This window comes from Ziziphus jujuba, chromosome 9 (genome assembly GCF_031755915.1).
Source record: "Ziziphus jujuba cultivar Dongzao chromosome 9, ASM3175591v1".
NCBI lineage: Eukaryota > Viridiplantae > Streptophyta > Magnoliopsida > Rosales > Rhamnaceae > Ziziphus > Ziziphus jujuba.
In genome coordinates this window covers 23,025,976-23,052,978 of record NC_083387.1, presented here as the reverse complement: position 1 = coordinate 23,052,978, position 27,003 = coordinate 23,025,976, and the positions used below count along the sequence as shown (strand labels likewise).

General features: G+C 34.3%; 5 protein-coding genes across 8 annotated transcripts; 3 read left to right on the top strand and 2 right to left on the bottom strand.

Moving 5' to 3' along the window:
* The first annotated feature begins 655 nt into the window (after nucleotides 1-655).
* Nucleotides 656-1,606, top strand: LOC107427543 (mitogen-activated protein kinase kinase kinase 20). Its single transcript, XM_048481025.2, has one exon. The coding sequence runs from the start codon at nucleotides 656-658 to the stop codon at nucleotides 1,592-1,594; it is 939 nt and encodes a 312-aa protein (XP_048336982.1). The 3' UTR covers nucleotides 1,595-1,606.
* Nucleotides 1,607-2,333: 727 nt separating this feature from the next.
* On the bottom strand, nucleotides 2,334-8,320 carry LOC107427577 (translocase of chloroplast 120, chloroplastic). Of its 3 annotated transcripts, none has more exons than XR_007242804.2 (3): nucleotides 8,156-8,320; nucleotides 4,030-7,777; nucleotides 2,334-2,836 (listed from the first exon to the last, which is right to left on the bottom strand). XR_007242804.2 is itself a non-coding variant. In XM_048480213.2 (2 exons), the coding sequence occupies exon 2, from the start codon at nucleotides 7,746-7,748 to the stop codon at nucleotides 4,122-4,124; it is 3,627 nt and encodes a 1,208-aa protein (XP_048336170.2). In that variant the 5' UTR covers nucleotides 7,749-7,777; nucleotides 8,156-8,320; the 3' UTR covers nucleotides 3,622-4,121. The 3 variants fall into 3 exon arrangements, 1 of the variants encoding a protein (XP_048336170.2); XR_007242803.2 differs by lacking the exon at nucleotides 2,334-2,836 and adding an exon at nucleotides 2,994-3,453; XM_048480213.2 differs by lacking the exon at nucleotides 2,334-2,836 and having other exon boundaries at nucleotides 3,622-7,777.
* Nucleotides 8,321-9,721: 1,401 nt separating this feature from the next.
* Nucleotides 9,722-12,215, top strand: LOC107427559 (pentatricopeptide repeat-containing protein At2g21090). The gene is made up of 2 exons (XM_016037945.4): nucleotides 9,722-11,829; nucleotides 11,944-12,215. Exons 1-2 carry the CDS (start codon nucleotides 9,980-9,982, stop codon nucleotides 11,948-11,950), a joined length of 1,857 nt encoding a protein of 618 aa, XP_015893431.2. The 5' UTR covers nucleotides 9,722-9,979; the 3' UTR covers nucleotides 11,951-12,215.
* A 1,555-nt stretch (nucleotides 12,216-13,770) lies between these two features.
* LOC107427591 (uncharacterized) lies at nucleotides 13,771-15,161 on the top strand. Its single transcript, XM_016037980.4, has one exon. The coding sequence runs from the start codon at nucleotides 13,961-13,963 to the stop codon at nucleotides 14,915-14,917; it is 957 nt and encodes a 318-aa protein (XP_015893466.2). The 5' UTR covers nucleotides 13,771-13,960; the 3' UTR covers nucleotides 14,918-15,161.
* Nucleotides 15,162-16,333: 1,172 nt separating this feature from the next.
* Nucleotides 16,334-21,297, bottom strand: LOC107427563 (uncharacterized). 2 transcript variants are annotated; one of them, XM_016037948.4, is made up of 8 exons: nucleotides 20,934-21,290; nucleotides 19,829-20,034; nucleotides 19,273-19,726; nucleotides 18,964-19,171; nucleotides 17,780-17,887; nucleotides 17,542-17,691; nucleotides 17,386-17,455; nucleotides 16,334-16,716 (listed from the first exon to the last, which is right to left on the bottom strand). In XM_016037948.4, the coding sequence occupies exons 1-8, from the start codon at nucleotides 21,164-21,166 to the stop codon at nucleotides 16,631-16,633; spliced, it is 1,515 nt and encodes a 504-aa protein (XP_015893434.2). In that variant the 5' UTR covers nucleotides 21,167-21,290; the 3' UTR covers nucleotides 16,334-16,630. The 2 variants fall into 2 exon arrangements, 1 of the variants encoding a protein (XP_015893434.2); XR_009634255.1 differs by lacking the exon at nucleotides 16,334-16,716 and having other exon boundaries at nucleotides 17,812-17,887; nucleotides 20,934-21,297.
* Between the last annotated feature and the right edge of the window lie 5,706 nt (nucleotides 21,298-27,003).

Sequence of the window (27,003 nt, the reverse complement as noted above, 5' to 3'; positions counted from 1 at the left end):
GCGAGAGAAAAGAAATCTAATAAAGGTTTTGATTGGCCAATTTCGTTAAAATCAAACAAAAAAATTTCAAGATGGGTAAACTGACACTATGCCAGAATTTAGGAGGAAAATTGTTTATATATACATATACATATATATATATATATATATATATATATGGTTTAGGGGCAAATTGAAACTTGGGTGAAAATACAAGAGATAATTTTTAATTTTTACCTTTTCTTTTTTTTTCTTTTTTTAATATAAAGAGGGGTAAATTGATATTATGCCAAAAGAATAAAGTTAATGGACAAATTGAAGCTGATTAGGCGAAAATACACAAGTGCATTTTTTGATTTTCAGAGCGATAGTCAATTATTTAAAAAAGCAATTATTCATAAAAAATAATAATAATTATTATAATTTAAAAAAAAAAAATAGGCGTTCATACACAACGGTAATATAATATTATATACCAGTTTATTAAATTAGGAAACTAGCGATTCGCGATATAATATTATATACCAGTTTATTAAATTAGGAAACTAGCGATTCGCGAGCTAGCCCATTATTTTTCATATATATATATATATATATATGAATATATATGATACCAATTAGTGCCATAGTTGTTTAATGTGCAATAAATAATCACTGATCACACTGATTGACAAATATGTGCTCCAGAAATTGGAAGAAGATCAAAGTTGTTGGTTCAGGTGCTTATGGAACCGTTCACCTGGCCATACCTCTAAACCTTCGCCTTTCTTCCAAAACCATCGCCGTGAAATCTTCCACGCTCGAAGACTCCGAGTCTCTTCAAAAAGAACAAAGGATTTTGGAACACTTTTCGAATTGCTCTGAGATCCTTCAATGCTACGGCAACGAATTGACAATCGAAAACGGCCAAAGGGTTTACAATTTGCTACTTGAATACGCCAATGGCGGTGACCTAATGGACTTGATCGAATCCCGACAAGGTAGATTACCTGAATGCGAGGTTCAAATTTACACCAGGATGATATTGAAAGGTCTTCTTCGCATTCATGAACATGGATACGTTCATTGCGATCTTAAGCCGGAAAACATCCTCGTATTTAGGTCTGATTTCGGCGTGCAGCTTAAGATTTCCGATTTCGGATTGTCCAAAGAACCTGGGAAAGAAGATGATTTCTTTGTGAATTCTAGTAGTGAGTTTAGGTTCCGTGGAACTCCACCTTATATGTCGCCGGAATCGGTTGCTTTCGGTGAGATAATCGAAGCGCCGTTGGATATTTGGTCGCTTGGTTGCATAGTGATTGGGATGATTAGTGGAGAGTTCGCATGGCCAAGCTTGGACAACAAGGATTTGGTTCGTTGGCTTGCTTTTAGCAATAAAGAGCCTGAATTGCCACGTAATATGTCTGCCAAAGGGAAAAATTTCTTGAGGAAGTGCTTCATAAGAAATCCTAGAGAAAGATGGACGGCTGAGATGTTGTTGGATCATCCATTCGTTGCTGAAATTGAAGATCACCCACTTAAGTTGGAATCCATCCCTTCTTGCTCACATTCAAAAAACTTTTGCAATCTTTCTCTTCATCAAGTTTCAAGGCCCGGCCAATGTGGATTTATGTAAAAGATTCATGAAATTCGGACACCCAAAAAACATAAAAATAAAAAAAATAAAATTGAAGTTTTGTGCGTTTTTTATTTGTTGGAAAGAAACAGAGTGTATATTCTTTTGTACAGATTTTTGGGAGTGTTAGGAATTGGTTTTGAAACAGTGCTATGTCAGCTTAATGTTTATCTAATGTTACAGAATTAAGCTTTGCAATTATCCATTTAATTCAGTTTTCCCTTAATTAGCATCCGAAACATTATTTGGGAACAAAAGATTTGGACCCACATCATAATTTTTGCTAAAATTTAATTTTATGATTGAGACATGTTCTGTAATATACATTAGTAAAAAGCAATATGACAATATATTACTCTGCATTCCATTTGATTAATTTGATAATACGGCAAGTAATATTGGAAAAGACATAATCAACCGCGTCCACAAGTTTTCAGTATCAAATAAAATGGCTATGGAGCATGATAACAAATTCTTTTTTTACTGACATCAATAGTAAATATAATTAACCAGAAAGGAAAGGTAAATGCAGTTGCATCCTAAAATTAAAAATTGCTAGCCTGCTACCATAAAGTGCCATGTTTATCAAAAACTTTCTGTCTCTTCTTTTATTCTCTTGATTTTGCACTTAGCCCCACATTTAGTTTGCTAACAGTGCTATTTAAAAGAAAATAATAAAATATATATGCACCACATTGAGTCTTTGAGCAGCCCAAAAAGCTATTTTCTACAAAAGTAATAAATAAATAAAGCCTTTTACCTTTCGGCCCAATCCAAGAAAGTTTACAGTTGAGTGTTGACTAAGATATTTTATACTCTTTACATAAGCAATAATAATAGAAGTCGATTTACTTCATTAAAAAAATCATTAGAGAAAAAACCACAAGTTGACTGTAATTTTGTAATGTTTTGAAGGCCCGCTATGCTTTTCAATAATTTATGAGAATTCAACATCAGTAATGAATCCAAGTATGACAATAACATAGATCCGGAAGATGCTGACACTCCAAAATTACAAATCCTTGGGCCTCTACTAGGTAGAGCATTCCAAATGGCCTTTTCTAATCATTTAAAAAAAGTAGCTTTCACTTCAAGTGCACAAGATTCTCTTTTCGTGAAACTTGGAAACTGGACACTGCAACTGAGGACCAAAAGGCAACAAATACATACAGCTATTTCCCCATCACAAGGGATGAGGCTATCAAATCCCCTGGGACCATTTCTCTACGGACGGTTGAGGGCCTAAAAAGGGGAAAACACCAATTATCTTTTAATAAACTGAAACACAAAAGAAATAATGACTAGGAAGAATCTTTTGGAATATTATGATACTTGATGCCCAAGACAATAAAAAAAAAAAGCCACTCTTTATTATTCACCCAAACAAAAAAAAAAAAAAAAAAAAGAAATAGAACCATTCTCTATCCATGTTCAAAATCTTATTCTATCTTCTACAACCAAAATCAAACAGAATTTCTAGCTTCCATAACACAAAGTTCCATTCAGGGAAGGGCTTGAAGGAATGCTCAGCACCAAAGGTGGAATACTTTGGTAAGAACCAAAATTTAACTTGTACAAGATACTTGGATTCTATCCAAGAGCAAATTGTCGGGAACAAGTACAAAAGAGAGTACAAAAATTGAAGCCTGATAGGCAAATCCTGAATGAACTCCATGTACTCAAAGTAGAAAAGAACCTGACTTTCTTATGGGTCGGGGTTGATCACCCAAAGGTCAAACAGTCCCACGGGTTGCTGGAGGATAATCATTCCTATATATATTTCCCAGCATACATTTTACAATAGCGGATGAATCATCTTCACAGAAGCAAAGCCCCACCCACAGAAAGAAGGAAGAAAACTGGAAAAGATAACCCATCTCAGTGGCAAATCTAAAACAAGGCATATAGACAAGCTAACTGAAGTATACTTCCTAAAGCACACAAATTATCCCAGATTGCGTGAAAAAAATCAAATGCAGATCCAAATTATTTTTTCAAGCAAATTAGTTCAAAATTTGCACTGCATATCAACAAGATCATCGATAACATTCTTATAAACAATCATCATATTGATGAATGGCAGCTAACAAAGGAAAGGCATATCAGGATCTTCTACTTGGACAGCTAATGCACAAAGGAAAACAATCTAATATTTCTATAACCTAAATTAAAAGAAAAGGTGATCTCTATAGCCTGGAAAAACATGAACGATCAGCAAACTCCATGTGCCTAATAAATTTGCAATGAAAATCAATTTTCACACACGGAATTTAATAAAAGGCATGATTGAACAAGAAGCAACCCTTGGTCCAGTACCTTAATAGGAACAAAAATCACCTAATAGATTATCTAATTAGAAGCTAAAATTCACCACTATCAATGGACGACACTTTTATGTTGACAAAGGCTTAAACCAGCAGCATAAAATCACTCACTTCTGGTGATGACCATCAACAGATGCCACATTCACTTTGATGATGACCTATTACCACAAAGCTGCTACAGCACATATATGACCGAACCTTCATCATTGCCCTAACTGCGGTTGCTGATGATAACTGAGTAACTTTCTGAGTAGAGGAACAAGACCCACCAAAGCTATTTGAAGCTGTTCTGAGCTATTTAAGCGAATGCTAACTTGTCCAGCCCCTCTATTATTCAAATTGGCACGAGCAATCAAATTAGAATAGCGCCCAACTGGAATCTGGGATTGTATGTTGCATCCAATAGCTAGATCACCATGCCAATCCATGATAGAAAGTCCAAGAGTTGACAGTGAACGACCCAGAGGATAATCTTTATCTCTCAACTGGGCCTCCAGGCTCCCACCACAAGCAATATCACCTCGACCAGTCATCGCACCACCAGTCACAACCAATTGGAACCGTTTGTTGGCAATTAATTTGTCTTCCATTTTCAGTCCAGCTGACAAGGAATCACCTAAAAGAGTAACTGAGATACCAGCGGTTGCCTTGTTCTTCCTAAAATTAGCAAACTTTGTCTCACTTCTTAGCGTATAAGCCAAATCCTTCCCAACAGTTTGCATATCAAAACCTAAGGAAGTTGCTTTGCCTTCTCCATGCTTTAATGAGCTTGCCACTTCCATTTGGACATTGGCATCCTTCTTATCCTTCGTAACTTGCCCAGAAAAGGATAAGGGTATTTTGCCTTTCACGACAAACAATCGCTCAACATTTATTCCTTCATAACCAACATCATGATCCCAACCATGAGTTTCTAGAACAGGCCTCACAAGCCACTGGTTGGAAGAATCAAGATAGCGATAGCGGTGAGTAGGATTATCAGAATCAAATGAAGCAGGTAAGGCCAAATCTGGCATCGGAACAGGAACAGATGCAGCACCAGCACTTTCTTCCTCTGTATTTTCACCATAATCACTTGGCATATCCTTTGCTGCAGCTGCCATCTTTTTCATCAACTTTCGCCGCTTTCTCTCTTCTTTCAATTGCCTCTTCATGAAAAGCATTTCCCTATACTCTAATTCATCAAAATACGCCTTCTTTTGAGCTTTGGAAAGCTTTGCCAGCTGGGCTTTGGTCAAACGTTTAAATGGCGGCAACTCATCAAATTCTGATTCATCATCAGAATCTGATGATTCATCTAGATCATCATCTACACTATCATCATCACCAAACTGCTCTTCGGGCAGCTTCAATTGTGGTCTTGATTGAAGCAGGGATGAAAGAAGGAAAGGTAAAGGAGGTGCCCTAGATCGAGTTGAATAAGGCTTTCCAGGTGGAGTATCTTGCAACTTCAAAAGTGCATTAGCTTCTGCTAGAATTTTTGATGCAAAAGATAGCAGCAGCAAATGCGGCTTCCAAACCTGACCATTTGGCAACACTCTTTGCCCAGCCCTATTTGTTCTACATGCCGAGTGATTCTCCACTAATGAAACAGGATTCATCAGTCGCATATCACCAGCTGCCTGACGGATGGCTTGCTGAACAACATGAGAACGTTGAGTGACAAACATGTCATAACTAGAAGCGGTACCATTTGGGCCCTCAGGTGGAGCAGATGCAGCATGAGTCAGTACCACAATTGCATTAAACCATATAGAAGGTCCAAATATCTCTGTTATAGTACGCAAGAGAGGCATATCACTAAAATCCCTGCTTTGCATGTCCAGCCTATCAAGATACAACACAATATCTGGAGGTGTTTTCTTAATAAAGCGCTTAACAGAGTGAAGAATCTTCTCATTTTGACGTTGATCAGACCACGACGATAGAAGGCCTGGAGTATCAATAACCCTTACCTTAATCCCTTGCACAGTTCCCACAACATCCTGAACCCTCTTAGTACCCGTCTGGAAAGCATCAGTGCCAAATTTCACTTCATCAAATATGGAATTGATTGTCGCACTTTTACCAACCCCTGTCTTTCCAAGAACCATAATTGTGCAAGAAAAATCAAGGGGTTCATTCCCTGCGGCCTCAAGCTGCTCTGCCATGGCACTTGCACGATCAAAACTAAATGCACCAACACGGCCCCCATTTCTCCCACGCAGCTGCTCAGCTAACCCCAGTCTATACAGAACCTGAGCCACAACAACATTATGAGGAGTCTGCCCAAGCCTATGAGCAAGCCGCAAAAATTTCACCCTTATCATTTGGAGTTGCTCACGAGTTTCACCATGCTCCTCAGGATCACCATTAACAGGCTCCTCAAGTTGCTGGTTTTGCATATGAGACAGAGTACCATTTACCCGAGGCTGCTGCACCACCCGAGGTGCAGGTTCCAATAGTGGGGCAGCACGCCCTAAGCCAGCTGGACGAGCAGGAGCAGGAGCAGGAGCAGGTGCAGAATCAGTAGATTTTGCAGATGATGATGCATGTTCTTGTGCTTGCTGAATCTCCTGGACCCTTTTCACTTGAGTAGTTGTCTGCGCTTCTGGATTTTTTCCATCTTCTTTTTCTAGTCCCTTAGCAATAGCATCATCATTGCTTACTTCACGAGCCTTGTCAACAACTTTCTGAGATTCAAAATCCTTGTCATTCTCCACTCTCGAGTCTGCAACACTAGCCTGGATAACCTGCGCTTTCTCAATTGTAGACTTGTCAAGAGAAAGTGGGTCACCAATATCTGATTTTACTGACCTTTCCTCAACAGATGTCTGTAGGTCAGATAACGTGTTCTTCATTTCTCCAGATTCCCCATCATGCTCCAAAAGCAGTCCATCAGCAGCATCTTCTTTCACATCCCCATTTCTGTAATCTTTATGGTCTCTATTAGTATTACTCAGCTCCAAACTATTATCCTCACCATGTATCGCATCAACACTAACTGTAACATTTTTCAATTCATTGCTATCAAGTTCCCGATATTCACTATAGATGTTTTCTTCATCCCTTTTCATGCCCTTATCATCATGTAGCTTCAAACTAGGACTAGATGAGGCGTTTTGCAGCTCCCCTTTCCCGCCATCTTGACCTTCAGTGACCAAGGTATTTATATCTAATTCCTGGACACTAGTAGCTTTCTCCAGAATCTCCATAGTGGATGCAGTTTCTAGGTGAATTTCATCCTTTATATCAATCTTGTCCCCACTTTTGGTAGCTTCTATTTCTCCATTAGCACCAATCTCGAAATTCTCCTTCCCCCCATCATCTCTGCTGACAACCAATCCATCATCCGATCCATTCACTTCATTGGTCATTGGTTTTATATCAGTCCCACCATCATCAATCCCACTTGTCATTTCAGTTCCATCAACACTGTTCCCACCAACCAAATCTCTTACTTTCCCTTCATTAATCACAACTGCCTCGTCCTCTTCCTCATGTTTTCCAACCTCAATCAGAACCCCAATTGCCTCTTCGAACTTCTCAAACTCATGACCACCAGAAGGACTCTTATCAACCCCTTCCAAACCCAAATCATTAATCGTCTCCGACTTCCTATTTTCACCTACAACAGCATCATCCCAAAAACTAGCTTTCGTCCCTTGCTCCTGTAAATGTTCCTGGACATCCATTGCCTCCTCAAAAACCTCCTCCCCTTCTAATTCATTCAATCCATCAGACCCCAAAACTGCCTTCTCCTCTATCCTCTCCTCAGAAACGCCAACTTCCACACTTTTTTCCTCTGGCATATTTGAGTTATCAACAAAAATCCCGGCCGCATTCTCCATCCCAAATTCTCAAACGATGCTTCAAAACCCTAGATTCACAAATACCCAGGAATTAGAAGAATCATTTAACAAAGTTTGATTATAAAAATTAAAATTAAAAAAAAAAATTATAAGCGTCTCATACTAGTTACAAACCCAATAAACCAATAAAAACTAAAATCTCAACAACAAATTACGCGAGAAAAACGAAATTGCAAATGTTGGAATAAAAAAAGAAAAACAAAAACACGATGAACATTTATACTTCGTGATAATTAACTAATACAGTATTGGAACAGAAGCGAACAGATCCTGACAAAGTTTCCACGGCTTCTATTAGGGTTTTTGCGTAAAATATCATACAGGGCAGAAAAAACAATATCAAAAAGATAACGAATAGCAGTAAACAAATAGCAGAGAAGGCTAACCTGGTTCTGTGAATGACAGTCTTCTAGAGAGAGAAACGTAATGCTTCGAGTCTCAGAAAGATTGAGAGAGAGAGAGAGAGAGAGAGAGAGAGAGAGAGGGAGAGAGGGGATCACTTTTCATATGCTTATTACTTCGTATATTTCATTTGTACTGCTTTCATTTGCTAACCAGCAGACGGATTAGAGGATAAGAGCTGATCAACGGTCGATGATGGTTCAGGGGCTTCTATCGGACGGATGAGAATGATGCATCGGTATCATCCTGAAAGACGCCAATCGTGGTGACGTGGACTTGAAGTGGAAAAAGGTCTACCCTGCTCTCTCACACATCCGGTGGTTTCCTCATGTGTCACGTGATTAAGATTTTGCTGAAAATCTTGACCGTCCATTTGACACTTGATGGATTAATCAGAAGCGGTTTAAATGATGAACATCTTCCTTGCTTTTATGTAGTCACCTGAGTACCACGTGGTGAAAAAATATTTAACCCTTTTTTTCTTTTTTTTTTTTATTTGTTTGGTGGAAACCCTCCCAAAGTTTTTTAGAAACTAGTAACCACATCATGAATAGTAAGAGCATCGTTTCCCAAGATGGTGGCAGATTTGCCTTTGATTTTCTTGCTTCGTATACTTGGATTTTATACTTTTCTTCGTTTTTAGTAAAAAGATTTTTTGTTTTTAAGAGAAAAAGATTTTATGCTTTTTAAAAAAAAGAAAGAGATTTTATACCTACATGTGGACAAAGAGATCGTTTATACTTATTAAATTTTAAAGTTATCTCAAATCCAATTTAAAAAAAAAAAAAACAAGAAAAATTTTACCAAAAATAATAATTTTAAAAAATATGAGAATAATTTCAGTGTTAAATACTTTTATCTATATTATAAAAATATAGATTCAAAATCATGAAAATAATAGAGTTTAAGATAATTTATAATTTTTAAAAACGAAAATAATTTTGAAAACAATAAATAAATAATTACAACTTAGCATGAATAGTAGATTATTGTGTAAATTTATTCCTATAAAAACAACCAAGTAACAAAATTATTATTTATTCCCATAAAGTTTTAGAGTTCATATATTTGAATATTGCTAGATACAATCCAATTGAGAATGAGAGTTGATGTTACCAAGATTTTGGATTGATCATAACCATACCTACAAATAAAAATAATCCTTTAATTTAGTATGTGTTCGAAAAAAATAATAAATAAAACTTTGGAGTATGAAACTCCCTCTAATATTTATAAATAAACAAAAGGAAAGTGGATGGGGTAAACTTATGCTTTCTATAGAAGATCATAAAAATGGGATTTGCATGGTGATGAGCAAATGTCTAAAAAGGAAAATGTTGTACTAGCTCTCATTAGTCTAATGTAATGTTGGCCTGTTAAGAATTAGTTTTGTGTCACAATATCAATTTTTTTTTTTCAATTTCAGAAAAAAAAAATTTTTTTACTTGGTTTCACTTATTGGACTGATATGCCTTTGGAATCCAAAATTTAATAAATTTTTAAATTTTCTTAAATTATTTTGTTTCAAAAAAAAAAAATCCATTAAAAAAAGAAGAAGAAAAGATTTTGATGTTTGGTTATTGGTTCACGGGGTAGGCCCAATAAGAAAGTGGACGACCCACATTCCATTGAAAATTTGCTCGGCACCACCACCAACACATCGCCAGGCCCACCCACACAATCATTTCTCACAAACGGCGGCGATGCTCGGCAGAACTGATCTCGCCGATCCAAAATCGGAAACGCCATTTCCGACCCTCCATTGATGAAGACTTCAACACAAAACCCTCCTATGGTTTCGACCTGCAATGCCCCCTTTCTCTTCCTCGACTCCCAATCTAACCTCTCGATTTCGCAGCAGCAACAAACCCAAGAAACGCAATTCCACCAAAGCTTACTGCCTCGTCCAACCCATCCTCGACCTGTTATCTCAGGGCCATCTCTCACATGCTCTTTCTTCCCTCGAGTTGTTAGTACGCAAAGGCATACGCTTGCCTTCTAGAACTCTCGCCCAACTCTTGCGGCATTGCGGAAACAGTAGGTCCTTAAGAGAAGGCAAATGGGTTCACTTACATTTGAAGGTCACTGGGCTCAAACACCCTTCTACGTTTTTAGCGAACCATTTGATTAACATGTACTTCAAATGCGGCGATGACGTCGAGGCTCGCAAGGTGTTTGATAAAATGTCTATCAGGAATTTGTACTCCTGGAATAATATGCTTTCTGGGTATGCTAAAATGAAAAGGTTGAAGGCCGCCAGGGGGTTGTTTGATAAAATGCCGGAGAGGGATGTTGTTTCGTGGAATACAATGGTGATTGCGTATGCTCAGAATGGGTTTGCTGATGAGGCTTTGAGTTTTTATAGAGAGTTGCGGAGACTGTCAATTGGTTATAATGAGTTTAGTTTTGCGGGTGTTTTGACTTTATGTGTGAAGTTGAAGGAATTGGGGCTTACTAGGCAGGTTCACGGACAGGTTTTGGTTGCTGGTTTTTTGTCTAACGTGGTGCTTTCGAGTTCTGTTGTCGACTCTTACGCTAAGTGTGGTGAGATGGAATATGCAAGGAGATTGTTTGATGAGATGAAGGTGAGGGATGTTCTTGCTTGGACCACTCTGGTTTCAGGATATGCCAAATGGGGGGATATGAAATCAGCTAGTGAGTTGTTTGACAAGATGCCAGAGAAGAATCCAGTCTCCTGGACAGCTCTTATTGCTGGCTATGCTAGAAATGGTTTGGGGCATGAAGCTCTGACATTGTTCTCCAAAATGGTAATGTTTCGGATAATACCTGATCAATTTACGTTTAGCAGTTGCCTTTGTGCTTGTGCCAGTATAGCTTCACTTAAGCATGGCAAATCAATACATGCCTTTTTGATACGTACTAATTTCAGACCCAACACAATAGTTGTGAGCTCTCTCATCGATATGTATACAAAGTGTGGGAATTTGAGGGCTGGATGTTTGGTTTTCAATCTTTTGGGTAATAAGCAAGATGTTGTTTTGTGGAACACAATGATATCTGCCTTAGCTCAGCATGGTCTTGGTGAAGAGGCAATGCAGATGTTTGATGACATGGTCAGATCAGGAGTGAAGCCGGATAGGGTCACCTTTGTGGTAATTCTCAATGCATGTAGTCATTCTGGTCTAGTGCATGAAGGACTTGGGATTTTCAAATCCATGGCTACAGAACATCACATCGTTCCTGATCAAGAGCATTACGCTTGCTTAATTGATCTCTTGGGTCGAGCTGGATGTTTCAATGAATTAATGGACCAGCTTGAGAAGATGCCATTTGAACCTGGTGATCAAGTTTGGAATGCCATACTTGGTGTTTGTAGACTTCAAGGAAATATTGATCTAGGAAGAAAAGTAGCTGAACACCTTATCAAGTTGGATCCCCAATCTTCTGCTGCATATGTGTTACTGTCAAGTATATATGCTGCTCTTGGGAGATGGGAATTGGTAGAGGAAGTCAGACATGTTATGGACAAGAGACATGTAAGAAAAGAGCGAGCTATTAGTTGGATAGAAATTGATAATAAAGTGCATGCATTCACTGTGTCGGATAGGCTGCACCCTCTAAAAGAAGTAATATACTCAGTTTTGGAACAGTTAGCTGACCAGATAGAAGTTGATGCTTCATTCCTAAACAACGAGAGGTAAATGTCTTGCTGAAATGTATCCTCTCGAAATTAGCAGCTAGAGAGGATAAGAGAACAATATTTCAAGTCGATTTCTTGTAACGTTTTCATTCTTTTAACTATTATGTTCAGATTGTAGAATTGGTCTCTTCAAAAGCACAACCATTCATTCATGACATTTCATTGAAAAGATTGAAGAAGCTGAAGCAATGGAAGATATTTTGCATCCTTTTGTGTAATTGTTCTGAAGTATACCATTCCTTCCTGTCCTGTATTTCTGTGACTTTTGTTGGCGAGATGTATTGGTTAATGTTTGTCTGTATTACTAAGATTAGGTCTCAAACTCAGACAAGCGGTACACCTTTACTACACTTCTACTACACTGGAGATTTTTGTTTCAATCACTGAACCCTAAACCCTAAACTTTCAATCACTCCCCTGCAGGGTTAAAAAACCCATTAGTAAAACGCGAATGATTTCCAACCATACAAACATACTAAATTGCTAGGCTTCAAACACTCATATCTCAGAATTTGAATAGGGAAAGATAGGGAAAGCTTGAGGAGGGGACCAGATGATGTGCACAAAATCCATGAGACTGACATGTAAATAGACTGCTCCGAATTGACCAGAGGCTACAAAACATTTTGGATAAGGAAACAACTTGTAAAGAGGTGGAGCACATGTTTTGCATCCGAATGACAGAGAACAAAACTTTATTCTTCTTCTTCTTCTTCTCCTTTTTAGATTCACTGGACGCTATAATTTTAATTTATGGTTATATTCTAAAGTATTATAAAGAAAAACCAAGACAACAACAAATGAATAAATCTGACATGCTACCATGTCAAACAGGTGAATTTTACCTGATAATCTCTAATGGAAGTCTCCATCATCTCCCTAAACTTTTTTGGTGAAGATCTCTTTATTTAACCTTCTATCTTTTTTTTCTTATAAGTTTGCTATCTACTCTCTTTTGGACCCAATCACTACCGTGAATCATTGAGCTTATCGGCTTTTAAATGAGATTAATTGCACATGGTAGGCCCGCTAAACATATAAACGTGAAGCTCACAACAATTTTGTAGCTCATCTAATTGATGAGTTAGTAGATATTATCGTCGGTGGACCTGGACCAATTTATTTTTGCTTCAATGATCTTCCAGCTCATTCCCTTGGATTTTCAAGGTCTTGAATCAACCACAAAATAGGTAGAAAATTATTTTTTTTTATTTTTTCCTTTGTTTATTGGTTTTCATACTAGATTGCTATCTCAGTTGGATGGTTGTGATGGCTTCGCTCTTTAGACCTAATGATTATAATAAGATGATTGATGAACCAAACCTTTGTCCTTAAAATAGGAGCATCTTTTCCTGAACAATGGTATCAAAGAACTATATAGCAATAATTGTGTTAATTTCCTTCAATTATGGCATCTGTTGGTTTATAATTATTTTAATGGTTGAACCACCAATTTGAATTGGCGCACTGGGATTGCAAAACAAGCTGTAATTAACACATTGTTTCATTCATCCAAAAAAAAAAATCAACACAGTTTCTGCTGACATATGGCAAATTTTTGCTTAATTTTCTTTTCTAAAAATAAATAAATTTATTAAAAAATTTATTTCCAAAAAAAAAAAAAAAGCATATATCAAAACCAACAACGTCAGAAATGTTTGGATAGCCAAACAACTGGACCAACCCAAGGAAAATATCGTTCGCCACAGGTGGTCCAATCAAAGAGAAGCACTAATTTTCCATTATTTATTTATTTATTTTTTAAAAGAGAAACTGATACATCGATTATAACTCTCCACCAATAATTCAAAAAAAATGGCCCACAAAAACAAAGACAAATCAGCTCGTCCGATTGCAAACCAATATCTTCAAGATAATTGAGACAAAAAATCAATACAAAAGAAAATTAATCTATTGAGTTTTTGTTACATAATTCAACAAGACCAACAACATAATAAAATCCTTATGACGTTTACAATGCTTTATATTAAAACCCATCAGTTTGATCTGTATCTTAACAAAGCCTACAAGACCTCCTCCTGCAACCAGAACCAGAAAGAAAGGAAGAAGAAGAGGAAGAAACTCTGAATTCTTCTTCTTCCTTCCTCTTCATTTTGATATCATAAATATGGGTTCTCAGATTTCTAAGCAGCGGGACCGAAGAAAGTGCATCTCAACAGAGAAGAAGACTCTTTGTGATCTAAAAGGAAGCTGTGGTCAAGATTTCCCTGGTTCTGAGTACAGGCCTTCAGACAGAAAGAATTGGATGGCTGGTCTGAACCCAGAAAAAGTTCATATCAACAAGATTGTATGGCCAGGAACCCATGATTCTGCAACCAATAAGATTGGTTTTCCATGCATAACCAGGCCATTTGCTCAATGCCAATCTTTGTCCATCTACCAACAGCTGGTCAGGGGCGCCAGGGTCCTTGACATAAGAATTCAGGAGGATCGTCGTGTCTGCCATGGAATCCTTCTTACATACAGCGTTGACGTTGTCATCAATGATGTCAAGAAGTTCTTGTCAGAAACACAATCAGAGATCATAATCCTCGAGATTCGAACTGAATTCGGGCACGAAGACCCTCCGGATTTCGACAAGTATTTGGAAGAACGACTCGGGGAGTTCCTCATCCACCAGGATGATCATGTCTTTGGGAAGACAATTGCTGAATTGTTGCCAAAGAGAGTTATATGCATATGGAAACCGAGGAAGTCTCCTCAGCCTAAAGCAGGGGGACCCTTATGGGGTTCAGGGCATTTGAAAGACAATTGGATCGATACAGATTTGCCATCGACGAAATTCGATAGCAATCTGAAGCATTTGAGCGAGCAAGCTGCAGTTTCATCAAGGAAATTCTTTTACAGGGTAGAGAATACAGTGACACCACAGGCTGATAACCCAGTACTGTGTGTTAAACCTGTGACAAATCGTATTCATGGATATGCAAGATTGTTCATAACTCAGTGTTTCTCTAAAGGCTGTGCTGATAGGCTGCAGATATTATCCACAGACTTTATTGATGAGGATTTTGTTGATGCGTGTGTTGGACTCACTTATGCAAGGGTTGAAGGGAAAGCATGATTGTGTTTTTCGTTCTGTGCAGTTTTTTTCACATTTTGTCCTTGTTTCAATAGATCATTTTCCCACTGCATAATTCAGTCTGTTTCTCTCGTCTTTGTGACAAATTTCTGCATATGAGTCAGATTATGGTGTCTGGTTTCCGATTCGTTCGTTTGTACGTTTATTGTTTGTAATGTGATGTATGAAGGATTGTAAATTGCTTGTTTTTGTATAAAATCTATGTTTTGGAGTTTGATTAGCAAAATTTTCTGATCCACTTCTAACATTTTTTTATTTTTTTTTCCCTCAAAGGAAGCTACTCTGACGCTGTTTTTGAGAAGCACTAGCTGAAGAAAAAAAAAAATGGAAATTACTGGAAACTTTGAATTTTCAGATACTTTCGTCGGCAGGGGAAAGAAGAAGAGAACGACAAAAAAAAAGGATTAATTAAAGACATGGATGTTTAATTAATAAACAAACAGAATTTCTTGTCCATAGAAAAGGATGTGCAGAAAGCGATATTGAATGTTTTTTCCAACTCACACCCCTTGATGGATAGGATGGCACACCGCACACCAACTAGAAAACCTTTGGCAAAGCCAAAAAGCCAACCATTTTGGACCCTGAATGAATGTGCCAAAAGCAACCCTCCAACTGGCTTTGCATACATTTCACCAATTTGGCTCACAAGCTTAACCACTCTGTCTAGAAATGCTCACCTGCTTTAATAGCCTTCATTGATAAACGGGTCACTAAAAGGAAGGAAAGACCTTAGTAGGAAAACTAATATACATAGTCCCCTTCTGTTAGACAGTGTTTCCACCAGCTAATGTTAGATGTTTAGCGTCTCATTACATATAATCTGTACCATACTTCACACGGATTACATGTAGTAATCAGTGTGATGCATCAGACGCCCAACATAAACAGGATAACAATATCCAGCAGAATAAAATGTGTATCTATATATATATATATATAAGGGATAAGACACTTCGATTTTATTGTATCAGATCAATCCGATAAGAGAGTAAATACCTTTATTATATATGTCTCCTCATCCTTTAAAGTTGACTTGAAACAATCATATCCTGTTAGACTAATATATCAAAGGAGAATTTGATGGTGAAATTCCAACTTTCTAATGTTGTGTGTCTCGCCTTAATAATAAAAAAATCTTCACCAGTTTCTGATTTCCATCAGAAATTTGTCATGCTTTTTTGACAAGTGGAAATTTACAGTTCAAAGCATTAAATATTGTGTGCCTACATTGTTTAATCATGTGCAAAATAGTCGTGGCACCATTAACATATTAAATGGTTAAGGTAACGTCACTGAATAACAAGCTGAAACTGAAAGGTCGGAAAAAAAAAAAATGTACAGGATTATGCTTCTTTGAAAACGTGTTAAATACAGCTTCAATGTCGAAAAATGGAATGATGAAATGAGAATAAATTCATAATTTTCAAAGTGGATAAGAGCAAAATCAGTAAGATCAACAAGCCAAAGATGATTGTAAACTGATCATATTATGAATACACAAAGAAATTAAATTACAAACAGCATCTACTACTGCCCAGTATCTAACATTTTGTGATCTAACATTTTGACGGCAAAGCCCCTTGGCATGCTGTCCCTATATATGCACTGAAAGGCAAACTAACAAATCCAATGCTGGTTTACTTTTCTTTCTATTTCTCTTTACTTCCTTTTTGGTCCTCCGTTGCTGGTAAACTAGGAAGGATATACAGTGGTCTTTTCTCTACAAAATTTATGTCTCAAAACTTCCTCTAACCGCTTCAATATCAATGAGAATGCTCCTGTAATATTGCAAACATGTTAAAAAAATATGACAGACAGCTAAAAATGTAACATGCATATAAAAGGAGGAAATAGTTTCGGAACTAGTGATAATCTATGTTGTGAGAGATACTGAATTATGTTCTTATAATATGCAAATTTAGATAACTTAAACCAATCCTCGACTCCTACTCCTAAAAAAAAAAAAAAAAAAAAAAAAAAAAAAAAAGAACTTTTTCCCCATCACAAAAAACAAACAAAAACAAGAAAAAACAAAGGAAAAAAGAGGGAGCCAATTTTTGGTGGTAAAATAGAACACAATTTGGTAGAGAAAAAGTAACTAAAATGTAAAAGAAAAATCATAGGTCAATATCATGCAGAAATAATTCAGCATAGAAAATCCAGGTAATGAAACTTTGCCATAAGGAGATACAACAATCAATTGTTTTCACCACTAGAATCCAGTCAACATGTACAAGGGAGAGATCCAACAATATTTCCACTAGCAACTCACCATATTACCAGTCTCCAACGTGAAAACGAAAGAAACTTATGCCATCACAACTTATGAATATATAAAAGCATTTGATGCATTTTGGTAGCTTTAATATGCATGTGTAGAAGAGCCAGCATACTGCAGTAATATGAATAACTTGAAAATAATAAAAACTGAAAAATGCGAGAAAAACCTGAAATTTTACTATCTGCTTGTTTTAGTGAGCCTCTAACCAGAAGTGTGCCAGGCGTTTGCTGAAAGACCTAAGGAAAGAAGCAGTAGCACAATCAAGTACAAATTAACAGCAGAAGTCATCTCATTCATTAAAACCAATGAAATAAGCATATACCGAGATTCGAAAACACAGCTTATCCTTGGGCAGGTTCAAGCAGCTTGAAGTTATGGATGTATCTTGCACATCTTCACAGCTAGCAGCTCTATCACAATGTGGTTCCTCACTCTTTAGGATTGCCTTATAGTGATCGTTTGAAGCAGTGATCTGTTAAACATTATGCCATATGTGATCACAGAGCCATTTTCCCATAAGCTATACACAATGATAATATTAACAGCTAAAGAAATCATACATCGACGGTAAACAAGGAGGTATTCAGGTTACATGATGCTCCACTGGTGCAGAAGAAAGACTTGATAGATTCCAATACATTTATGGCACTGTATTGGCGTTCAATACCCTGTGAAGTAGATTAATTTGCACCATGAGATTTCATATTAGAAGCAGAGATTAGTAGTGCATGATGATTCAAAGATTAAATTATTTAGTGAAGTTTAGAGGTGTCAAAATTTTGGGGTACCGTATGCTGATAAATCATGTAATTGCTTGTAGTATAGGAATAACTCATAACATTACTACATCTAATTTTGCTTGAATTAGGACAAATTCTTTTTCAGCACATAGCTTTTATGGTTAAAAATTGTGTATAACATGGTTTACTTTAAAATAAAAACATTAAAAACCAGACTCAAAACCTAAATAGATATTGTATTGGCTTAATATATGTTTCAATCCCCTTCCTATCTGCTTTAAGTTTTTGGAATTGATGGCCACTCAACAACCTACAATGAAAAATGATCATCCCTATCTATCTATTAGGCCACTAGGATTCAGAAAAACACATGATTCATAACCTGCAATTAGAATTTATAATCCCATTCTTCTTTCTAATAGAGAGTAGAACAACTTTGTAGAAGTCAATGCATGCAGGTATGCTGACACAAGCAAGTAAAGACTAAAGGAAAATGCTCGCTGTCACTAGATGTGAGACTTCACAACTGATGTGGCAGCATGAAATGGGTTAAGAGTAAAGAATTTTGTTTATTCAACTATCGCATCAGTCATGAAATCCCATGCCTTGTAACAGGCAGAGGTGCTGGACATAATATCTCAAAAGCCATTTTTTAACCAAAGAAAAAGTAAAGAATTCCGAAGAAAAAAGACAATAGAAGAAAAAAGGGTAATTTTTTTAACCAGAGAAAAAACAAAGAATTCGGAAGAAAAAAGACAAAAGAAGAAAAAGGAGTAAAGGTCTGATTTGGAAAAAGAGCTAAGGGTATTAAATAATCCAATTAGCCAGGTAACATGAAAAACTTCTGCATGTGGAGGGACCAGGATTTCTTGTACTTATATTAAATTCAGTTGGATACCGCACCCATCCTAATTAAGAGGCTCCTTCTCCTCAAGCACAGAATACAAACATTAGAATAAATAAATAAACATTTAGTAGGGCATAATAAAATAAGACATCCAGACCTCAAGCATGAAAGAAAGGTTATTCTTCTCAGCAACATGAGGTGAGATTATCTTCCTGGCAGGTGGCACAAAAGACCAAGCCAGCCCCCAACGACATGTTTGACCTTGGACAAATTCAGTTGTTTTAACAATGGTAACTCCCACCTCCCATAGCTTTGATATTAGGAATTTAAGGTTCAATTTTCTACCGAGCATTGTAGTGTACCATCTGCAAACAGTGACTAAAATATAAAAGCATAATTCTAAGAAGAGTACAGTGAGAAAGAAGAGATTAATGTGAAGAAAATGCTTTAAGAAATTACATAATACCGAAAAGTATGCTTCAATATGGAGCTATCTTCAATAATACGAGTGATAAAAGCCATTTCTCCACCAGGACAAACCATCTCTTCTGGGGTCCCACCGCATGAAGTTTTGGGATTTAGTCCTGCTTCCTCTATGGTCTCAAAAAATGGAGGATTACACATGCAGAAATCAAACTTTTCACCATCCTTTACCACACCAAGAAGGACAGGTGGTCCATAATAACTCTTGTTGACACCAGCACGAAGATCATATGAAGAGGAGAAAGGTTTGCCTTCAATACCTACATTCTCAGTCAAATCTAGTTTGCTTTCACAACAATGAGATTTTCCATCATGCGAATTTTCCACTGAAAGGGTATCATTGCCCCTTTCAACTTTTCTAATTTCAATTAATTCTGAAATGTGTGGATTATCCTTCACATTTCTTTCTGCCCACTCTAATGCTACATCGGTAATGTCTGGAAAAAAAAGTTCACCGAAAGTGAAATACTATCATGTTTCGAGACATAACAGAAAGTACCACAATTTGAAATTATTAAATCTTAAAAATAAGAAGCTACCTGACCCAACAAAACTCCATCCCAGTAGAGAAGCACCAAGAAGAGGGTATATGCAGTTAGCCCCAGTTCCTATATCAAAACCCCTTACATTATCTCCACTTGCATTAGTCTTTGGGATGATTTCAGACAAGAGAAGATCTTCAATCCAGTGTATGTAATTGGATCTATTTGGCACTGTAGGGCATAGCTGCCCATCAGGAATCCACCTGAGAAATTTAATTTATATAGGAAAGTCAATTTCTAATACGCTGAAATACCTTCAAGAATGAGGTAAGGCATAGACGAAGGAAAAAAAAAAAAAAAAAAAAAAAAATACTCAAGGTGGAACACTCTATTTGATGGCTGATCATCTGAACTCCCTAGACACATTTTACAGGTTGAGAGTTTTGAGAACTTAAAATCATGAAAGCTTCATCTAGTTACTTGTCGGCTTAAAATCATGAAAGCTTTATCTAGTTAATTGTCTTAACTAAAGATATTCAATTGGTTAAAAAGATACCCAAAATTCTGTTTTCTCCTCTTGTATTATCCAATAGCAGAACGAGTAACAGAGTAGGGGTAAACTCATTCCCAATTACAGAATTTATTGGCTATCATACAAATTTAGAAGCTATCAAGGGTTATAAACAATATTGACGACCAAAACAAAACAAATTTCTGTAAAATTCCATTAATCAAAAGTGAGTTCATTGCAAGAAGTCATTCCAATATCGGACCGTGCCTTTTTGTAACCAACTCATCTGAACATAAAACCTCCAATATATCTTTCCTTCTAAGATTTCAGGTAAAGTTCGAATGAATTAGTCACGTGTCATATAGGCATCCTACATGGGCATTTATGGTTCCAATTCCATAATTAGTACCAAATGCTCACTATTCAATCTCCACGAAAAACACAAACTTGCACTGGTTTCCAAACTCCACTCATTACATTCCATAAACAAAAATAAATAAAAATTGAAGCAGACCACACAAAAAAGCAGGAGCTGGGCAAACTCCAATAAACATAAGTTACCAAACAACCCAAGAACCAAGTTAAAAAGCTGAAACCCAGTAAGGAGCTATAAAAGGCAAAGAAAGTAGAGAGAGGAGTAAAATTACTTACCATTTGAGGCCGTGGTCGTGGAGGAGCAAGACCCGGGTGAGTTCTCGGGTGGCGTTAAAGTCCGTCCAGTCGATGGTGGGTCGACCATTGCGGGAGTAGAAAACATAGGGTTGGAATGACGGGTAAAGAGAAGCTAAGAGAGCGAAGTCGGGTGGGTTATCGGAGTACTTGTTTTTGGGGTGAATCGTGGGTCGCTCCCTCTTCTTCCTTTTTCTGTTGTTGTTTGAAGGCATTATTTCAAAAGCTCCGATCAATTCGACTGCGAATGTACACTATTGCTGGGTCAGTGATAGATTAGTCGGTATCGGATATTTTTCATCCGGACCCGTAAATATAGGTGACCCCGACTGTGCCTAGAAAAGAATTTAAATATTTTCTACTCTATTTGGGAATAAAAAATGTAAAATCAATTTTTGATCACTTTGTTATTAGAAAATCAACTATTTTAACAATTATAGAATAAGCAGTAGTTAGATCATTTTTGATAAATCACTTTCTAATGAATATATGATTTCAGATCAGCTTAGGCCCCTCAATTGTGTTTATGGCTTGTTTGAACTTGCTGTAGGTTATGAAAAAATATTATATTAAAAAAAAAACTTTATATTAAAGCAATAATCAATTTTTCTTGACAATTTGATTAGATTGTCTTCAATAATTTCTTAGACAGCATTAAAAAAAATTTCTTAATAAATCTATTTAAACATTCTATCAAGCTATATATATACTGCCAAAGTAAAGCTCTGCCTGATATTTTATGAATTTTTTTAAAAAAATATTTTTTTTAAAAAAAATAATATAATATATATATATATATAATTAATTAATAATCATAAATATCATTCTGCATATTATTATTAGCGAATAATATTTAAAATAAATTGTATTATCAATTTTTTAAAATCAGAAACAGCAATATATACATTCACAATTAAAGATTCTGTTAGTATTTTAAAATTGCTAAAAGTTATAAAATTAAAATTTTAATGTTTGGTTAAAAAAAAATTGTAACTATTTAATTATAAATAATGGTTAAAATATATATATGAATGATTATTTCTTTATGTATTTATGATATTACTATATATAACTAAGTAATATTGAATTTTATTATTAGTTAAGAGAATATAGTAGTAATTTGAATTTCAAAATTCTGATTATGTTAGAAGAAGAATTTGAGAAGCTACTAAGAATGCCAATTGGGTCGAGTTGAGTCGAATTTTTGGAAGGCCCAATTCGAACAATTCGGGTATGCATAGCTCCTAAACAGGCTTTGGAGTAGGTCGAATTTAACAAGTTTATACTCGATTCGACTACAAGTATATATGTCCCGCACTTGGATGTATATGTATAAAAGTGCTCTTTTTGGAAGATTTTTTTGTTATATTTAAAACTGGATCGATGCGAAATGGGATGACTAATCCAATAGGTTGAGGCAGGTAAAACCAACAAATAAGAATTCGAATTAAGATTTTACCAAGATAGGTTATAAATAGGGTTGAGTCGAGTATGTCCAGATTTGGGTAAACCTGACCCAGTTGTCACTCATATTCTAACTTATAAATAGGATAAACTATTAAAAAATATCAAATCTTATATGTTTACTAAACACTATATTTAATTGAAAATTCTTTTATAAGCTTAAAGTGGGGTTTAAAGAAACCCAAAATGCATACTATGTCTAGAGACAAAATTATAAACAAGGGCAAAAGGCAAGATTTTGAAAAAATAGAGGCAAATTTATTTTTTTTATCGATAAATGAAAGTAATTAATAAATAAAATTTGTAAAAACCAAAAAGTTGAACATATGTCCATAGTTTAAAAAGTCAAAACTTTCTATGAAATTTAGGCAAAATTTCTATTTTTTCAATGTAAATAAAGAAAAATTAGTTCTCAAGTTGAAATAAACATAACTTCTATAATATTCAAAGAAATTGTTGATATTTCTCAATAATTTCCACAAAATTTTTTATAATAATAGCTATATTAAATTCTTCACAATTTGATTAAAAAATTCATAATTTCCATGGAAATTTTCTATGTTTTCATATAAATTTTGAATATATTTATAAATATTTTTCTTTTTTTTTTTGTAAATATTATTGATATTTAGTAAAAAAATTTTGCCAAATTAACATATTGATATATATTTTTTTTAACTTTTTAATTGTCTTTCAATAATGAAGCAAATAAAAATAAAAGATTTTACTTTTAACATATAATGTCCAAAATCACGCTGAATAAGTCTACCTATCATGTCCTTAGAAAAAATTAGTATCACAAGTTACCAGCCCACCTATCTATTATTATTTGCTTAACAATAATAATTTTAATATTTGTATAAATATTATGAACTAGATAAAAATTAGAATGTAAACAAATATTGAAAGATATGCAAAAAAAAAAAAAAATATATTCTCTACAAACTCAATTATTTTTTTTTATAATAATAACTTTAATATTGTATAAGTATTATAAACTATAATAAAATTAGAATGTAGATAAAAATTAAAAAATATGCAAAGGAATATATATTTTACAAACTTAACTATAAGATATTCATATCATTAACATATTAAAAAATTACATGCAAAAATATTAAAAAAATACATATTTTAGTAAATACTTTTATATTTTACATCTTAAAACAAGAATGAAGAATAAATAAATAATTTTTAACCATTCAAGAGTTATTTATGGTATTGAAATAACATTTGTGAAATATAATATAATTGTAATAATTATTTTAAATATCTTAATTAAAAAATAATTTGAACGAATGTATATTTTTTGTATTTTTTATTTAATAATAGTATATTTATAATTATTAACTTTTACTGTAAATCGATTGATTAAGAAAAATATAATATTTATTCAATATTTTTATAATTTTCATAATTAATTTGATAATTAATTAAATAAGCAAATCCTAAAATTTAGTAAAAAATTCTATTTTTTAAGTAAAATTGAATCAAATTTTTATATTTTTTTATAAGTATTTATTGATATTTAATAATTTCAAATATTTCTGTGGATAATTTTATATTTTAAAATTTTGATATTTTCATCCTATCAAAATTATGAAACTTGCATATGGTTCATTTTAGTTTGTAAATTATTATAACCCAATAAAAAATAAAATTGTAAAATGCTAATTTTAGATTATGCAATTTTACATTATAAAACGAAAATACCTGATAAACACTCTTTGAAAAATTAGTGGGGGCAATAATATATAAATCTATTAAAAAAAATTAAAATTTTGAATCATAGCTCCGGCCATGATTATTACTTGTAAGCGTTTCACCACTAAACTTTAAACATTTTTTTTTTTTTGATAAAATAAACTTTAAACATTTTATTTACGTTGTAGGAGGTCTTATTTATATTTAAGCTTTTTTTCCCTTTTTTGTTTTTTTTTTTGTTTTTTTTGGTAAGTTCCATTTTTTTCTTTTCTGATATTGGAATGGGAATTTTAGATCTCTCATAGTCCAAGAGGGAGCAGTAGCTTACAATTAGGTTAGAGGGAATAGTAGCTTTGCTATTAGATTCTCGGAAAAATCTTATTTAAATATAAATTTAAGTATTTAATTATAAATTTTATTAATTTTCAATTAGGAATAGATACGTTGCCAAGTTCTTAATTTTTATTATTATCTTTTTAACCAAGCTCGTAAAAATAAGTTTTAAAAAAACATTAGGTAACCCAATTTTTAGGTACAGCCCCTAGTTCTTAATTTTAAAATAATTTTTATTCTTACGTTGCATATTTTAAAATCTCAGATGGGCTTTTTTTTAAAAAAAAAAAGAAAAAAAAAAGGAATAAATGGATCCCAATTGTTTGGGCCAATAAACATGTGGCCCAAATATGTTCACAGATATCCAATATTGGCCTGTTAAGACACATAAAAGTCCATCAAATACAACTCATTGTATTGGAAATTGAAAAAAAAAAAAAAAAAGAAGAGAAAATATGTTTTCTTTTCATTTTTAGTGTGTGATTAGCAATAGAAAAATGCAAAATTTAAATATAATTAAAAATTTAAGTGTATTAAAATACGGATAAGATTATAATTTAAAATATGTAAAAATCAATTTATTAGAGGGACAGAGAATGACAGTTTATTTTGAGAAACTATTTTCTTTTCAACTTTTCTAAACATTAAGGAACAAATTTATCACAGGCTTACATTTTTTGCATGCAAATACTTACCGAATAGTAATACTTCATTTTCGCAATAATAATAATAATAAATTTCTATCAACTTTAAAACAAACCAAACAGATCTAACAACAACCGACAACAATATCAAATATCTAATTGGAGAAAAGCACTCATCTAAAAATTAAATTTTCAAAAATTTCTTTCTATCACTATCACATACACAAAATGGTAGGATGAAGATGCCATTTTTTATACATGGTTTTCAATATGTTACTCTAGGTGGAATTATTAAATTTTAAACTTAAAATCTTTTAAATCTCTAATGCCAAATTCTATATATATATATATATATATATATATATATTTTTTTTTTTTTCTCTAACACCTCATTGAAGATCAAGTTTAAGATTCCAACCAAATTTTTTATTACAAAAAAAACAAGAAAAGAAAACCATTCATCCACTTACCCATTTTTTCCCTTTGGCAAACACGATCTTAGGTTAATATTAAGGTGGCGTTGGTGGATTGGACAGACAGGAATAATTGCTACCTAATAATGTAAAACATTTTTAACCTTACCGAAAACGCCAACTCTTTTTACCACCTTGAATCTTGCTAAATACCATCTTGAACGATAGTTGGGAAAATGGCAAGGCCCACAAATATTTCAGTGTTGGTACAGGCTTCGACCAATTCAATCAGAAAAATAATAAATACGTCTGAAACTTTAAAAGCAATTTCTTCTTATTTTCAAAAAAATAATAATAACAATAAATAAAATTACAAAAGTTCATCAAAACATGAAAACGCGTGCAATAGACAAATGAATTACCGAAAAGATATATAAGAGACAAAAAGGACTGAGCTGGTTTCTATACACCAAAACTTTGATTGGCCATTTTCTTGCAATAAAATAATAATTTTTACCAATGACACCACAAATATACAGAGGTACGGACAGCCAGTGCCTATGAGGCTACTGATTTATATTTGATCTTTGAAAAATGAAAATCGAGATTCGGATCGGATATACAAAAAAAACCCGAAAATCAAAATCAAAATTTTCAGGGACCTGAGAAATGACACGGTGGTAATACGTGGCGCAACTGAAAAGGTGTTTTGGTTTTTCTGAGACGGCGTCGTTGGAATTACCCCTAATTCCATGCAAGTTCTGTGCTACCGCTAATATTTAGTACGTAATGGGTAACATGTTTAACAATGAAGGCTTCACGCGTTTTGTTTAAGAAATTCAGTGGCCAACTTAAATTTTTGATGAAGAAAAAAATTAAATTTGTAAACAATATTTCATATAAATTTACAAAAAATATTTAATATTCAAATTAGCTGTGAGTCATGTGAAGAGATAGCAAATTAGAAATTAAAAAACACAAAGTCATGTAAAGATAAAGATTGATAACTTGGATTTTGAAAGTAGGACATTCTAGTGACAAAGACAGATCATAGATTGGTCAGCTTGCATAAATTATTGAAGAAAGAACAATATTACAACAGTAATAACCTAATAGTAAAACTACTATTTCCTTTTTCTTTTTCTTTTTTTCTCACCTCCACGTCAATACTAAATCATCAAAAAGCACTATCTCAATGATGTTTGGTTAATAATGAAAAACACCACAATATGGGATTATGGTTTTACTGTAGCCATTCCAGAATCTCTAATTGTATATTTGGTTTAGTTTGGTTCAAGAAGTCAATAAACCAGAAAACCCGGAAAACAAAAACAATGGAACTTTTGTACACCCAATCCCAAAAGTTCCTATCTTTATGGAAATAAAAAGACAGTGGGACCCTACAATAAAAAAAAAATAAATAAATAAATAGACAGTGGGACAGACCACAGAAAGGGTAAACCTATCCATATGAACAGTAGCTGAGTCAGCGTC

Excerpts from the sequence above, each read along its gene's own strand:
- LOC107427543 (XM_048481025.2), top strand. The coding sequence starts at position 656 with ATGTGCTCCAGAAATTGGAAGAAGATCAAAGTTGTTGGTTCAGGTGCT.
- LOC107427577 (XM_048480213.2), bottom strand. The coding sequence starts at position 7,748 with ATGGAGAATGCGGCCGGGATTTTTGTTGATAACTCAAATATGCCAGAG.
- LOC107427559 (XM_016037945.4), top strand. The coding sequence starts at position 9,980 with ATGCCCCCTTTCTCTTCCTCGACTCCCAATCTAACCTCTCGATTTCGC.
- LOC107427591 (XM_016037980.4), top strand. The coding sequence starts at position 13,961 with ATGGGTTCTCAGATTTCTAAGCAGCGGGACCGAAGAAAGTGCATCTCA.
- LOC107427563 (XM_016037948.4), bottom strand. The coding sequence starts at position 21,166 with ATGCCTTCAAACAACAACAGAAAAAGGAAGAAGAGGGAGCGACCCACG. Across the intron at positions 17,888-18,963 it reads ACCTTTCTTTCATGCTTGAG|GGTATTGAACGCCAATACAG; the intron begins GTCTGGATGTCT and ends TCTACTTCACAG. Across the intron at positions 16,717-17,385 it reads AGCAGATAGTAAAATTTCAG|GAGCATTCTCATTGATATTG; the intron begins GTTTTTCTCGCA and ends GCAATATTACAG.